General features: G+C 40.8%; 1 protein-coding gene across 2 annotated transcripts; it reads left to right on the forward strand.

The window, feature by feature from the left end:
* Positions 1-319: 319 nt before the first annotated feature.
* On the forward strand, positions 320-15,129 carry LOC133878097 (gamma-secretase subunit APH1-like). 2 transcript variants are annotated; one of them, XM_062316605.1, is made up of 6 exons: positions 320-532; positions 1,663-1,818; positions 3,504-3,589; positions 7,646-7,771; positions 8,034-8,161; positions 14,857-15,129. In XM_062316605.1, exons 1-6 carry the CDS (start codon positions 420-422, stop codon positions 14,866-14,868), a joined length of 621 nt encoding a protein of 206 aa, XP_062172589.1. In that variant the 5' UTR covers positions 320-419; the 3' UTR covers positions 14,869-15,129. The 2 variants fall into 2 exon arrangements, with proteins under 2 accessions (XP_062172589.1, XP_062172582.1); XM_062316598.1 differs by having other exon boundaries at positions 321-532; positions 14,835-15,129.

A 15,129-nucleotide genomic window follows, 5' to 3' on the forward strand; every position in this document is an offset into this window, starting at 1 on the left:
TTAAAATTTTTAATAGAATTTGATTCCAAGGATCGATTTGTAATTATTGCTTACTACAAGGACCTTCCATAAACTTTTTGAACCATAGGAAGTGAAAAATAATTATGGTATACCACAAGGACCAGTAATGCAATTATCCATATTTCTAATAGCGATGAAAGAAATAAAACTTTTCTTTTTCTTTGATTTTATTTTGGCGCAAAAGAATTTTTTTTTTTTTCCTCGCTATATTAGTATATTTTGTGTATGGGCCCAAACACAGTAATTTGTATTTTGTACACCCGTTCAACTTTTTTATTTATTTGTTTCTTTTTGTTTTTCAAGGCGCAGCCATTCCACAGTTTCCACTTTCATTTCTGTGCGACTGTGGGCTCTCGCTTGCTTCTCCTCAGAACCCCAAAGAAGAAGTGCGGGGGGACATGACAGTAGCGGCAGGGATCGGGTACGCCTTGCTAGCGCTAGGCCCGTCTCTTTCCCTCTTCGCCTGCGTCATCTCCAAGAAGCCCTTCTTGATCCTCACTGTCCTCTCTAGGTACGACGCCGTTCTCTTCATTCCCCTCCTCCTCTTGTTTTAACTATTTCTTATTTCTAATTATAGTTTCTGACCATGTTTTAATTTATTTATTCTCTGTTTTTTGGGAGGGGAAATGTAATAGCAATTAGCCATTGGATCGGGTTCTCTCTCTCTCTCTCTCTTTTTCTTCTTCTCCTTTTTCACGGCAACCAAACAGAGTGGTAGTCTGATTATCTTAATGTGGAGTAGCTGATTCACTCAGGGAAGACGAATTTGATGAATTGAATGAGGCACTTCTGAGTTCATTGTTAATTAATTCCTGCGTTAAGCTCAAATAATAGTTGTTTCTTTGTCAAGATGATGATTTGTTAGGCTTTAGATTGGAAATCGTCAGCATCAACTTACCATATCAGATTTTAGCTTGAATTAATGACAATATTTATACATATAAACCCACACACAACACACATGCTGCTATGTATGTATGTCTACATGCATGATTTGTAATTCAGTTTTGTTAAGATCAATAGGAAGTGAAAGGGTTTAACGTGAATTGCAAAAACTCTTGTTGGCGCAAGTTTTATATGTGCATAGATGGGGTTAGAATGAGCTTTTCCAGGACGGACTTCAAACAATATCAATATGGACATAAATTTCCTACAAATTGGTCAGTAGAAAATTTTCTACAATCTACATTTAAAAATGACGTGTCATTTAAACATGTGAGAAATATATTTTATTTTATTTTATTTTTTATTTTTTTAATTTTTTATTAAAGCTATTAAAAAAGCATATGAGAAATATATGTTATTAAAACAACATGTGCTTCTCATATGCCAAGAGACACATGTCAATATTATATGAGAATTGTAGAAAATTTCCTACAAACCGGTTTATAGGAAATTTCTATCCTAAGAATATTATCTTCCTTTCTCTCTCTTTTTTTTTTTTAATTTTTTTTTATTATTATTTTTAAATTTTTTTTTTTATATCCCAATTATAGTTTATAGATATTATATCATTCCTCATACTTGGGATTTATACAAGAAAAATAATTTAAAAACGAAATGCAAAAGGACAGGAGCACATTATCCACATGTTGGTTTTCACATAATCTGTTTATAGTCTTTCTTGTTTCATGCATGTAGTACGCTTTTGTGGCTAATAAGTCTGATTTTGCTGTCGGGAGTGTGGAGGGGTTTTCTTCCGCTGAAATCAACGACTTGGTGGCCTTATGGACTACTTATATTCACATCTGTTGCTTTTCAAGAAGGGCTTCGGGTTCTTTTCTGGAAAGTCTACAAGTAAGTCCATATCGTGGTAGTTCCTTCCAATGCATATATGTTACTATTCTTTGAAAATTTATATGAATTTAAGCTATTCTGGAGTTCTCTGTTTTGTGGTTAGCAATACCACATTGAGATACATGCACATGTTGTTTATTCATCATTTGCTTGGATGAGGCCCTGTTTCTTCAGTGAACATATACTTACTAAGCACAGCCTGGAGTTTTTTAAGCCTTGTAGAATTTCATGCTCTGAATTTCTCGTCTGTATGAAATGATAGATTTGGGTTGAAACCATTGCTTGTGAAAAGGGAATAGAAGAATTCAGAATTTGGGGGAATGGAGAAAATATTTGGATAATTTCCAAAAGCACTTACAGTGAATTTGAGGGTAAGAAAAGGGATATCAGGAGGGAGGGAGGGCAGGCAAGTTTAGATATATTGGCAAAAGTGAGTTGTTATCCACAATGCTAGCAAATGTTTTTTTGATAAGTAAGTAGAGAATTTTATAAAAAGCGTAAAAGGCGCCCCTAAGCATACAGGAAATATACAAAGAGGAAACCAAAACAGGAGAGCAAGAGGAGAGAGGAAAAACACCCGAAAAACCCAAAAACATAAGGAAACCCAAAGATCATTACAAAACCAGCCCACAAAACCCAGAGACTAAAACAATGCTAGCAAATGTTGGTAATTTAATAATCTTTCTGGAGTCCATTAGCGGCACATGCTTAAAAGTAAAATTGGGTGTAATTTATGGACCAGAGGGAGTTCATAGTAAAGTGGATTTGGTAGCTATGCTTTTGATTACTTATCAAAAAAAAGAAAAGAAAAAAGATTCTGTAATTTTCTGTGGTAGCTTTTTACTTATGGGGCTGGTTCTGCCTAATTGCTCTGCAAGTTTTCCCTGCTCATGTTTTCTTACATGCAGCCACAGTTTGTTAGCCTTTTGAAGGTTATTCATATGTCAATCATTTCTCAGTCACTTGTATTCAGACTATTACCTTTGCTTCTGCATATTACAAATGAAAAAAGTTTTGTTTTGCAAAAACTAGGAATCTGACTGTTTCTAAATGTTGTAGTTTCTAGCTTTTATTATTTTATTAAATTAACTGAACATTAAAACACATCGCAAAAACAAAATTTGATATTGGAACAACCTTGATGCTCCGAAGAACCTCTCCCATGTTGTCAGGATGATAATCTTTCTGCTTGAAATGTAATTGTTGCTCTTTCGCTTTGATACTTATATAAATCTTTCATTTTTGTTTCTAAATGCTGTAGTTTCTAGCTTTTATTATTTTATTAAATTAACTGAACATTAAAACACATCGCAAAAACAAAATTTAATATTGGAACAACCTTGATGCTCCGAAGAACCTCTCCCATGTTGTCAGGATGATAACCTTTCTGCTTGAAATGTAATTGTTGCTCTTTCGCTCTGATACTTATATAAGTCTTTCATTTTTTTTTTTCTTAGAGCGTTGTGATTTGATGTTTATAGAGATATATGTTGGGATCTTCTAGCTATTAGAAAAGTAAAATAGAAAGGAAAAGAATCTTTATTAGAATCCTATATAGACACAGATGTTGTCAGCCATGATTTTCTTGGTCTTATGTTGTAGGGTATGGTGATCTCTGTGATATCTCTTCTCTCTCTCTCATTCTTTTCCTCCTGGCTTACCTTCTCTGGTGGACTTTTATATAGGAGGTTGGAAGACATACTGGATGGTTTTGCTGAAAGAGTCTCAAAACCACACCTATTTCTGACAGATAAGATGCAAATTGCACTGGGTAAGCTTTATATTTGTTTCATTCTCCTATTTGTGTCGTTGAGATTGCTTCTTGTGACCCCATGTTCCTATAGATTACCTTTGAGTTGGCCTTGCAATGATACTTTGTTTTTATTGGCATCAATAATTCAAAAACCAGGTTGTTGTTAATAATCTCTGTCATCCTTGCAAGATGCAATTTAGGTAGTTACTGCTTAGTGCTTTTTGTTGGTTTTTTCCAAAGGATAGTTGCTTGCTAGATTGTAATATGTCGATTACTGAATTTTATTTGTAAGTAATTGCTGAGCATTATGGATATATTTTACCATGGTTTAGCAGATAGCAGGATCTAAGCTGCTGCCAGGAGTATTTTTTTTTTTTCTTTTTTTTGATAAGTAATCAAATTTTTATTAAAAAAGCAAAGAGGGAAGGAAGTATACAAGAGAGACATCTAAATTGAAAATAGTAGCATGGTTTCTTGATGAAAATATGTCAAGAGAAAAGAAAAAAAGATGAACAGATAGTGATTGTTAATTGAAAGTACATCAACCGGAGGGGAGGGGGGGGGGGTGTTCCTCGTACAAAGGGTCTCCTAAGGATATAATTTGCACAACTTCAAAGGTTTTGATTACTACATGAGACAAGGCTTCCTATGTGGGAAAAAATTTCCATGTCAAGTTGTATTTGATTACAATAAGAACAACTGAAACTGGTGAAGGGATCAACATAACCTCATTTAAAAGCTCTATTTAAATTGATGAAACCCTTACTATTAGTTAAAAGATATATATATATATATATATATATAATCAAGCGATTTTTTTTAAAAAAATGTAAAGCGCCCCTAAAGTACACTAGAAGTATACACAAGGACACCAAAAAAAAAAAAAAAAAGCTACAAGACCCAAGATCCAAGACCCACAGAACAGCCCAAGCAAACACAGAACCCAACAACCCAAGGCAACAACCCTACTTTCTTATGCCTTTACCGCGGCTGGACCCCTAATAATTAACTGAACACTTCAAATTATTAAGTTCCCTCTGGCCTTTCAGCTTGGAAGTGGAAACCGCCTTCGAAGGAAGAGGGGGAGAGACCCGAGACATCCCATCCAAAGCCTGGGTGAAATACCAAGCACCCGGCAGAAACATAGCAACAGCTACATCATCACCCTCCTTATGAGCCTGGGGAAAGGCTTCATCACCCTCCCACGAGTAATCTTCTCCCTCGGCCCATAAATTGTCTTCCTCCTCATCCGAGTCAATCCCAGATTGCCAATCAACATGACTCGCGGTGGCTGTAGCTTCTTGATGAACAACCTTCAACGCTGACGCCATAGAAACAAAAAGTGGGGCACTGTCAACTAACAATGCCAAAACAAAGGCTAAAGGTTGAGAAGCTGGCGAGAAGCACCCACTGGCGGTATCTGGCCTCACCAGGACAGACGAGGACTGAGAAACAACCATAGACACCAGAGAAGTAGAGATCGTAACCTGGGCAGCATCCATCGCCAACTCCAGAGGAGACCCATGCGCTTGAGAAAGAGCCTCCGTTGGAGGAGACAAGGTCATCCCAGAAAATGACTAAGAGTAAAACAGATTCAAGACCTTAAGCTTGCGCAAGTTTAAAAATAGCGGTTTAGAGTCCATGAGAGAGCAGCCGTCGACGTTACTTGTGTAGCAAGCAAAGTAGTCTTCGGTCTAAGCCCATCCTGTCGGACCAAGACAGACAAAATCAATGGTTGCGTATGTGACTGCTTGAGAAGAGACCCCCGAAAAAAGAGAGGCATGCACAAAGGACGTCGGAACGGTCGCTGAAGGAGGGGCAACCACTACTTCCTTCTGAGTGGTCCTCGGAGAAGAATTCATCCCTGTCAAAACCTCAAGAGCAAGCTCAAAAGAGAACTCTGATGAAGGACCCTTCCTCGATGCAACCTCGGTGGCTGAAGAGGGCCCATTGACACCATGGTCGAACATCGATCGGAGAAGAACCTAGAACCTTTGGCGATACCCACGGATCAACACCCAGAACAAGTCCATACCCAGCATCTACACTCGTAGAAGGAGGAGAGTCACTGGCATGGCGGGAATCTTTAGATGTGGACGCTGGAGAGTCTAGGGAGCTCGAACCTCGTGATCTGCATCCAAACTCGGGGAAGAGCAACCTAAATGAGACCTAGACTTCAGCTGCTTGAGGACACACCTGAAGATGGGTTTGCTCTTGGGCTTATGCAAAGGCCTCTTGAAACGCCCAAAGCCCAATGCCTTGAAAGATTGCTAAGACGCTCACTATTGTTTCTAGGTTGAGAATGTTTTACACCATTCTTTTTCTTTATCTTTTTTATTTTATTTTTATTTTTAAGGGATAATTGCACCGGAGGTCCCTGTGGTATACCATAATTATTTTTCACTCCCTATGGTTTAAAAAGTTCACTGGAGGTCCTCGTGATATGCAATAATTACAAATCGATCCCTGGCGTCAAATTCTGTTAAAATTTTTAACAGATTCCGTCAAATGCCACGTCAGCGCCACGTGTCGCCAATAAGATGGCGACACGTGTCTATCGTAATAAAAAATATAAATTTATTAAAAAATAAATAAAAATACTTATTTTTTCTATAAAAAAAATTCAAAAAAAAAAACAAAAAAAAAAAGAAGCTGAAGGGGTGGCCCAGCCACCCCTTTGGGGGTGGCCTGGCCGCCCCCAGCCACTGGGGGTGGCCGCGCGCCACCCCCAGTGGCTGCAGGGGGTGGCGCGCGGCCACCCCCAGTGGCCGGGGGTGGCGCGCGGCCACCCCCAAGGCCCAGGGGGTGGCCTTCGGGCCACCCCTAGATCTACTAAGGGTGGCCCGATGGCCACCCCTGGCCACTGGGGGTGGCCGCGCGCCACCCCAGGTGGCCTCTGGGGGTGGTGCGCGGCCACCCCCAGTGGCCGGGGGTGGCCATCGGGCCACCCTTAGAAGATCTAGGGGTGGCCCGAAGGCCACCCCCAATGGCCTGGGGGTGGCCGCGCGCCACCCCCGGCCACTGGGGGTGGCCGCGCGCCACCGCCGGCGGCCTCTGAGGGTGGCGCGCGGCCACCCCCATGGGCTGTTGGTGGCCTGGCCACCCCTTTCCCATTTTTGTTTTTTTCTTTTTTTTTTTCTTTTTTGTTTTTTTTTTTTAAAAAAATAAGTATTTTTTATTTATTTTTTAATAAATTTATATTATTTTATTAAAATTAGACATGTCAGCGCCACGTGTCACCAATAAGATGACGACACGTGGCGCTGACGTGGCATTTGACGGAATCTGTTAAAAATTTTAACAGAATTTGACGCCAGGGATCGATTTGTAATTATTGCATATCACGAGGACCTCCAGTGAACTTTTTAAACCATAGGGAGTGAAAAATAATTATGGTATACCACAGGGACCTCCGGTGCAATTATCCCTATTTTTAAAGAGAAATGCTATTTAACAAACTACTATATGATTGCCATACAACTGGGATGACATGACAGTGAAAATCAGCCACTGATTTTTTCTTTTACAAGCCTTTGTTAATCCAAAGGCTGATTTTCACTACCATGTTATCTTAGTTGTATGACAGTCGTATAATAGTATATTAAATAACATTATTCTTTTTTTAATAATAAATAAACAATGTTTTTAATTATTATTATTTTCTGGGCAAGCAATTGTATTGATTAATAGTACAAAAGAGGAACCCAACCCTAGGGAACAAGAGATATACAAGAGAATCACCTAGGAAGAAAATATAGCATCTAAAATTTAGGAGATTAATAAACTCCAACAAATTTGAAATTGTTCTACATATTCTCAAATGGTGATTGCCAACTATATGGTGTTACCAATTGAGCATATGTCACAATAGTCAAGGTAGGCGTTTATATCAAGATTGGGAACCTTCTTGTCCCTCTGTGAAATTTTAGATACGTGTGATTGTTTGCAATATTTTCACTCCTCTCCAGCTTGCTTTTTTTTTTTGGAAAATTTTCTTCAATAAGTATCATTTTGTGCAGTCTCAACATCTTCTCTTTCTAATATGATATGCTAATTTCATTTAATTGCGTGCAGCTGGTGGTTTGGGTCATGGTATGGCCCATGCTGTTTTTTTCTGTCTCAGCCTCTTAACACCAGCATTTGGTCCAGCTACATTTGTCGTCGACAGGTGCTCTAGGATACCATTTTTTCTTGTTTCTGGTGAGTTGAGGGCTTTTTTTTTGTTTTAAATAAAAAAATCAGTTTCTTACATGCATCCATATGTTATAAACTTACGAAAACTTAAATACTTGAGCATATTGTAACTTTATGCAACATGTAGATTAGAATAAGTGAAGGAATGATTGAAGTGGACTTTTCTGATTGGTTACTATTTGTGTGAATCGATTGTAGTTGACAGATATTCTGAAAATTGGTGTTATAAGGATTATTTGTCTGACAATCATTGCCTTATTTGTGTCAGCAATCATCTCCCTGGCATTTGTTACGATTCACACCTTTTCAATGGTCATTGCGTTTAATGGATATGCAGAAGGGAATAAAGTGGACCAACTTTTTGTTCCTGTAGTTCATCTCGTTGCAGGAATGGCGGTAAGAACATGTTCTTACAAATCCATGCTGTATGTCTTGTAACGTTCTATGTTCAAAAATCTAGTAACTATCAATCCTCAATAGTCTTGAAGTTGGACAGCCTCATAATATGTGTTTGCCTTTCCTGGAATTGACTTCAAACTGGCTTTACAAAATCAAGTAGAAACATTAACCTTCAATATGTTACAAAAGAGAGAAAACAACATACTAAGTGCTTGACAAAACTAATTGTTCAAACTTAAGAAGATTGCAATCATATTATCAAATATAAGCATGATTTTATATATGCAAACACATTTGCTGACAAATATCTTGGTATGATCTCTAGATTTTTTGGGACCTCAAACCCAAAAAATTGGTTGGTATCGATTGGTTGGTATCGATGATGGAGGATTTGTTGTGGTTCCTAGGGGATAAGAAGTTTGTCAAGTCCTTCAAGGAGGGGTCGAAGGTTCTCATTGTTAGGAGAGGTGGGAACACTGCCGCCAGGTTCTTGGAGGTGGCGGTTTATGCAGTGGGTGGTCGGAGAGGGCTCATTCTGATTCTTGAGGGTCGTGAGGGGCAGGGCTGGAGCTGTTTTGTCACTGAGTTGGGTAAGGTGAATGCATTTCTTGAAGCTTCAATTGGGACTGGGATTTTTCCTTAGCCGTCGGTGATGAAGGACCCTAGGAAGATAATTGAGCTAGGGTTGGTTCAAGGTGCTGCTCTTACCAGAGGGATTGGGTTTATTAGGGAAGATGATCAAGGTGTGCCGTCTTATGTGGAGGTGCTGAGATTAGTGGCCAGCCTCTTATCGACAGAGAAGGTGACGATGGGGTTAGGGGATCTGTTGGGTAAGGACCTCACTAATGTTGAGAATCTACTGGGTTTGTCTCAATCTAATGCTTGGTTCTGCAGCTCGAGGTAAGCTAGCTTGCCATTTCGGTGATGATATCGTGGGGGAGCGCAGGCTGATAGGAAAGGGGAAGTCGCATGCTCTACTTTGGGAGTGGAAGGGACAACTTGTGAAGTTAAAGGTCGAAGTGGATCGAGCCCTTGGGTGTCTGTTCTCCCTACATGCCCTTGGATTGGGTGTTAGATGTTGTTAAGGATGAAGATCCGTCCTTTGCGATCTTGGATGCCATTGAAGAGAATTTCCATCGGGTTAATAAGGGTACGCGTCTTAAGATCAAAGGGAGGAGAGAGGTGTAAAATCTGAAATGCTTCATTAACTACGGCGATGCAAGCGTGCTCTCTAGGAAAAGGAAATGAAAGGCTTAGGTGCTGTAGCATTGAGTGCTCTTTGTGGGTTCTAGGTTTAAGGGCTAGGTCCTTGTGGGTTTATTTATTTATTTTTTCGATTGCTTTGAGTGCTCCTTGTGGGTTTTGAGTTTAAGGGCTTAGGTTCTTGTGGGTTTAATTGGGTTTCTTTTTGTGGGCTGGTTTGGTTGTTCCTGTGTATACTCCTTGTATACTTAGGGGTTCCTTATTCTTTTTTTATAAAACATTTCTTACTTATCAAAAAAAAGTATTCTAGAAGGGTTAGAAATGTGTGGGCCTGACTTTAAGCCCAAAGGTGTTGGGCGTAAGAAGGGGAGGAAGAGATGGGTTCTCAAGAGAAATTCTAAGTCGGAGTTTGGGCGTGGGTTGCGGGTCTTTGTTGCCGTTTGACGTCGGTGGAGGTTTTGGTTCTGGTGATGGGGTCTATGCTGTCTGGTTTGATGGGTCGTCTCTGGCAAGGCTAGAGGTTGCCAGTGGCTCGGTTCTCGTTTTGCCATGTGTTAAGGCCGTAGGTCTGTCTGCGCAAGTGGTTGGGCACGTTTCGGTGACTACAAATCTTGACGTCCGGCTGGCTAGGTCTTCTTTGGAGGAGGCAGATATCGCCGGTGATTCTTTCTTGCTCCTGCACAATGGTCAACACGAAGCCCAGATATCGCCGGAGGGAGCTTTTGTCACTTCATTCGGCAAGCTGGTTCTCCTTCGGTTTGGGGTGTTCTCGCTGATGGCTTTGTCGCTCAGTCCATTCCGGTAGAGAGCTTCTCTTTGGGAGTTTTGCGGCTCACGGGGGTGGATTCTCTCATAGGCTTCCCGGCTAAGAATGAGGTGGAGGGGTGCTCTTCTACCTCTGTGGTGTCACCTGCTAGTGGTTCTGAGTTTGAATCCGGAGTCCTCTTCAATCTCTAGGTTTTGCTGCTCTTGCCCCTTGTTTTTAGTCTCCTAGGTTATCTGTTTTGGCTTCACCTCTAGAGGAGGGTCAATACTTTGAAGAGGTTAGTTGTGTTGGTTATTTGCGCCTTGGAGATGAGGTTGACAGGGAGGTGTGCCTTGAGGTTGAGAGTGATAGGGATGGAGAAGGCGTTCTACTTTCTCATTTGGGTTCTTATTCTCCATGTTTGGTGGGTGAACCGGGTCACTTCAATTGGGTTGTGCAGTGTGCGAAGGCAATTTATCCCATTGTGGGGATCTCGTGTGAGGGTCATCATGATCAACTTTTGGCCCTCTTGACATTTCTTGAAGAGGAACGCCGGCTTGAGTCACTGGCTACCTCCTCCAAACGTGGTTCGAAAGTTCAAAGGGTGCTCAAGAATTTGGAGTGTTTAGTGGACTACAATACTCCAGGTAAGTGCTCTAATTGTGGTAAAGGAAAGGTGAGGGCTTGTGCGGTGTTTTTATGAAGCTAAGGATTCTTTCCTGGAACGTGAGAAGGGTTGAACAGGTCTAAATGTTTGAAAGTTAGGAATTTGCTCTAGAATTGGAAGGTGGACATTGTATGCCTTCAAGAAACCAAGCTTGATCTATGTCGCGTAGTATTGTGCGCAGTTTATGGGTTTGTAGTCATGTTGATTGGTGTTGTTTGGATTCCAGAGGGGCTTCAAGAGGCATCCTGATCTTGAGGAATAATAGGGTGGTAGAGAAGGTGGATGAGTGTGTGGGGGCCTACTCTTTGGCTGTCTCCTTTAGGAATGTTGCTGATCATTCCACTTGGGTCTTTGTAGGTGTTTATGGCCCTAATTCGGATAGGGATAGAAGGCTTTTATTGGAGGAGTTGGCTGGCTTGCGCAATTGGTGGGATTTGACTTGGTGTATTGGGAGGACTTCAATGTCACTTGCTTTTCGAGTGAAAGGTTGGGTGCGGCTAGTTCTCGTTCTGCCATGTTGGAGTTTTCAAATTGTATTTCTGATCAGGATCTGATGGACCTTCCCCTTGGTGGTGGTGCTTTTACTTGGTCAATTTCGCATGATCTCCCCGTGTGGTCCAGGATTGATAGATTCCTTATCTCCCCGGAATGGGAGGAGTTGTTTTTGGTTGTGTCCCAAAGAAGACTCCCCAACCTTTGTTTAGATCATTTCCCCATTCTTCTTGATTGTGGCGATGCCTTAAGGGGGGAGTAGGCCCGTCAAATTTGAAAACACGTGGCTTAAGGTGGAAGGCTTTGTGGGCTTGGTGAAACAATGGTGGGAATCGTACTATTTCCAAGGTATGCTTAATTTTGTCTTAGCGCGTAAACTCAAGGCTTTGAAACTTGATTTGAAGAAATGGAATGACAAGGTGTTTGGCAAGGTTGAGAGGAGAAAGAGGAGTCTTCTAGAAGAATTACAAATCTTTGATGTCATCGAAGAAGGGAGGGCCTTAGGGGCATAGGAGTTAACCAAGAAGGCTGAAGTTGTTAGTGAGCTTGAAAGTTCTTCTCTCATGGAGGAGGTGAGTTGGCGGCAGAAATCTAGGGTGTTGTGGTTAAGGAGAGGAGGGAGGGAGGGAGGGGGGGTGGGGGGGTGGGGGGGGGGATAAGTGCACTAAATCTTTTCATCCCAATGCCAATTCTAATAGAAGGTATAATTCTATAGATTCCTTATTGATTGGCGGTAGGCTCTCTTCTAATCATGCTGAGATTAGCGAGCAAATTGGCCAGCTCTACCAAAAGTTATTTACAGAGCAGTGTAGTCGGAGGTCATTGGTGGATGGTTTGTCCTTTGACTCCATTTGGGAGTTCGAGGCTTGTTGGTTGGAGTGAAATTTTGGAGAGGAGGAAGTGAGGAAGATTGTGGATGGTTTGTCCTTTGACTCCATTTGGGAGTCCGAGGCTTGTTGGTTGGAGTGAAATTTTGGAGAGGAGGAAGTGAGGAAGATTGTGTAAGTGATGACTTGTGACAAGGTGCGGGGCCCTGACGGCTTCTCTATTGGCGTTCTTCCAAGCTTGCTGGCATGTGTTGAGAGTGGACATTATGAAGGTTTTTAGTGATTTTCATGCTAGATTAAGTTTGAGAAGAGTCTCAATGCTTCGCTTATTCTGAAGATTCTAGGTGCTACCAATCTCAAGGACTTGCGTCCCTTTATTCTTGATGGGGGAAATTTACAAAATTATTGCCAAGACTTTAGCTAATAGGTTGAGGATGGTTATGGAAAAGATCATCTCTAAGTTCCAAAGTACCTTCATTAGAGGTAGACAAATTCTTGATCCGGTTTTTATTGCCAATGAATGCCTTGATAGTAGGCTCAAATCAAATCTGGCGAGCCAGGTGTCATCTGTAAAATGGATTTGGAGAAAGTGTATGATCATGTGAATTGAGATTTCTTATTGTATGTGTTGAGGAGGTGTGGTTTTGGAAGGAAATTTCTGCTGCTTGTTTTTGTGATGGAGGCTTTGGGAAGAATAATTATTGCTGCGATTATTGGGGGGTCACTGTATAGGTTCTCAGTGGGCAATACTTCCTTCTCCCATCTTCTGTTTGTGGATGATACTTTGATTTTTTGTGATGCTCTTCCTTCTCATTTGCGTCATATGCAGAGCTTATTCTTGTGCTTTGAAGTTGTGTTGTGCTTAAAGGTGAATTTGGCTAAGACAAATTTGGTTCTTGTTGGGAATGTTACTTAGCTTGGAAGGTTGTCCCGAATCCTAGGGTGTGGGGTTTCCTTTCAGCCGATCAAGTATCTTGGCTTATTGTTGGGGGCCTCCTATAAAGCTAAGCATATTTGGGATGGCGTTATTGAGAAACTGGAAAATCGGTTGGCCAGTTGGAAAATGATGTATTTGTTCAAGGGTGGTAGGATTACTCTAATCAAAAGTACTCTCGCTAATATGCCTACGTACTACATGTCTCTCTTCCCTATTCCGACGAGTGTTTCTAACCGTCTTGAGAAGATCCAACGAGATTTCTTGTGGGGTGGGTTAGGTGATGAGTTCAAAAATCATCTGGTGAGTTGGTCTAAGGTTTGATCTCCAATCTCTGAGAGAGGGTTGGGTATCAGAAATTTGATGATGTTTAATCATGCTCTCTTAGGTAAATGGTTGTAGCGCTATGGGTTTGAGAGAGAGGCTTGGTGGAGAGTAGCCGTGGACTCTAAATTTGGCAGTTTATGGGGAGGTTGGTGTTCTCTAGAGCCCGTAGGAGTCTTTGGGGGTGGTGTTGTGGAAGAATATCAGGAAATGGTCGGATAAACTTTCCATCTTTACCAGTTTTGTGGTGGGGGATGGGTCGAAGATTAGCTTCTGGCGTGACCAATGGTGTGGGGAAACAACTCTAAAAGTAGCTTTTTCGGTTTTATATGGTCTTGGACGTGAGAAGGACGCCTCTATTGCAGATAATTTAGAGTTTTTGGGAGGCTCCAACCAATGGAATGTGAGCTTCACAAGAGTGGCACAGGATTGGGAGGTTGATGGCTTTGCCTCTTTTTTTTTTCAGGTGCTGCATTCCAGTAAAGTGAGAAGAGGATGTGTAAATAAGCTGTGGTGGAATCCTTCCAAAATTCACGGTTAAATCCTTATATAGTTCTTTGGCTTGTTTGGAAGGTAGCAGCTTCCCTTAGAAGAGTGTTTGGCAGACTTAGGCTCCTTTAAGGGCAGCCTTTTTTGCGTGGTCGGCGGCTCTAGGGAAGACCCTCACTTTGGATAATCTTAGGAGGTGGCGCATCATCGTGATGGACAGATGTTGCATGTGAAAAAGGAATGGAGAATGTGTGGACCACATTCTTCTTTATTGTAATGTGGCTTATGCTATTTGAAGTGTTATTTTCAATCGCTTTGGGATGTCTTGGATTATGTTTAGACGTGTCATTGACTTGTATGATTATTGGTGGTCCTCTGGTAGGTAAGGAGCGCTGTAGTGTGAAAAATGGTGCCTATGTGCCTCTTTTGGTGTTTATGGAAGGAAAGGAATGATAGAAATTTTGAGGAGAGGGAGAAGTCTATGAGAGATGTTATTTCTTTGTATCTTTGGACGGCGGTGTATGTGTCTCATTTAGCGATTAGTTTTAGTGACTTTCTTTTTTCGCTTTACTCTTTTTAGTTAGGTTGTTCATTTTGTATATTGCCTGTATAACTCAGATTTATCTGAGATAAAATTTTTGTCCAAAATTGAATTTTAGACAAGAGAATGAACAACTGAAACCATTTTCCTGAGTTATATAAGGGTAAGCTGGATGAAAATATACATCCCTGGAGACTAAAAAATGGCGTCACTTGTTATAAGATTCAAAGGCTGTCATTTTAGTGGTAGAATACGAAGGGGGTTTTACCGTTGGATTTGTGGTGATGGTAACAAATAAGCATGATAGTTGTTGATCATTGGTATCAAATTGAAATTTGCTTGAAACTGGGATACTCATTTCATGATATTTTATATATATATATATATATATATATATATATTAAGTTAATCAGTTAGTGATATGTTTTTTTGGCTTATGCTTTCTCAGACGCTGGTAAATTTTGGATCAGGGGGTTGCATGATCAGTATTCCTCTCCTCTATCTCATTGCCATCTTGACTTTGATTCATTGCGGGAAGATGGTGTGGAGAAGATTGATAGAAAATCGAGGGGAAACTCGTAGTAGCCACTAACTTTTAAGAGGCCTCCTTATTTCTTACATCACTTAAATACACTACTTGTCTACTAATTCATGTTTCCTCCGTATACAAAGAGCTTTAACCTTGCTTGAAGAATTTTTTTTTTTTTTTTTTATTTATAAGTCATGAAGAAATATTAATGTTA

This window comes from Alnus glutinosa, chromosome 1 (assembly GCF_958979055.1).
Source record: "Alnus glutinosa chromosome 1, dhAlnGlut1.1, whole genome shotgun sequence".
In the NCBI taxonomy this organism is placed as follows: domain Eukaryota; kingdom Viridiplantae; phylum Streptophyta; class Magnoliopsida; order Fagales; family Betulaceae; genus Alnus; species Alnus glutinosa.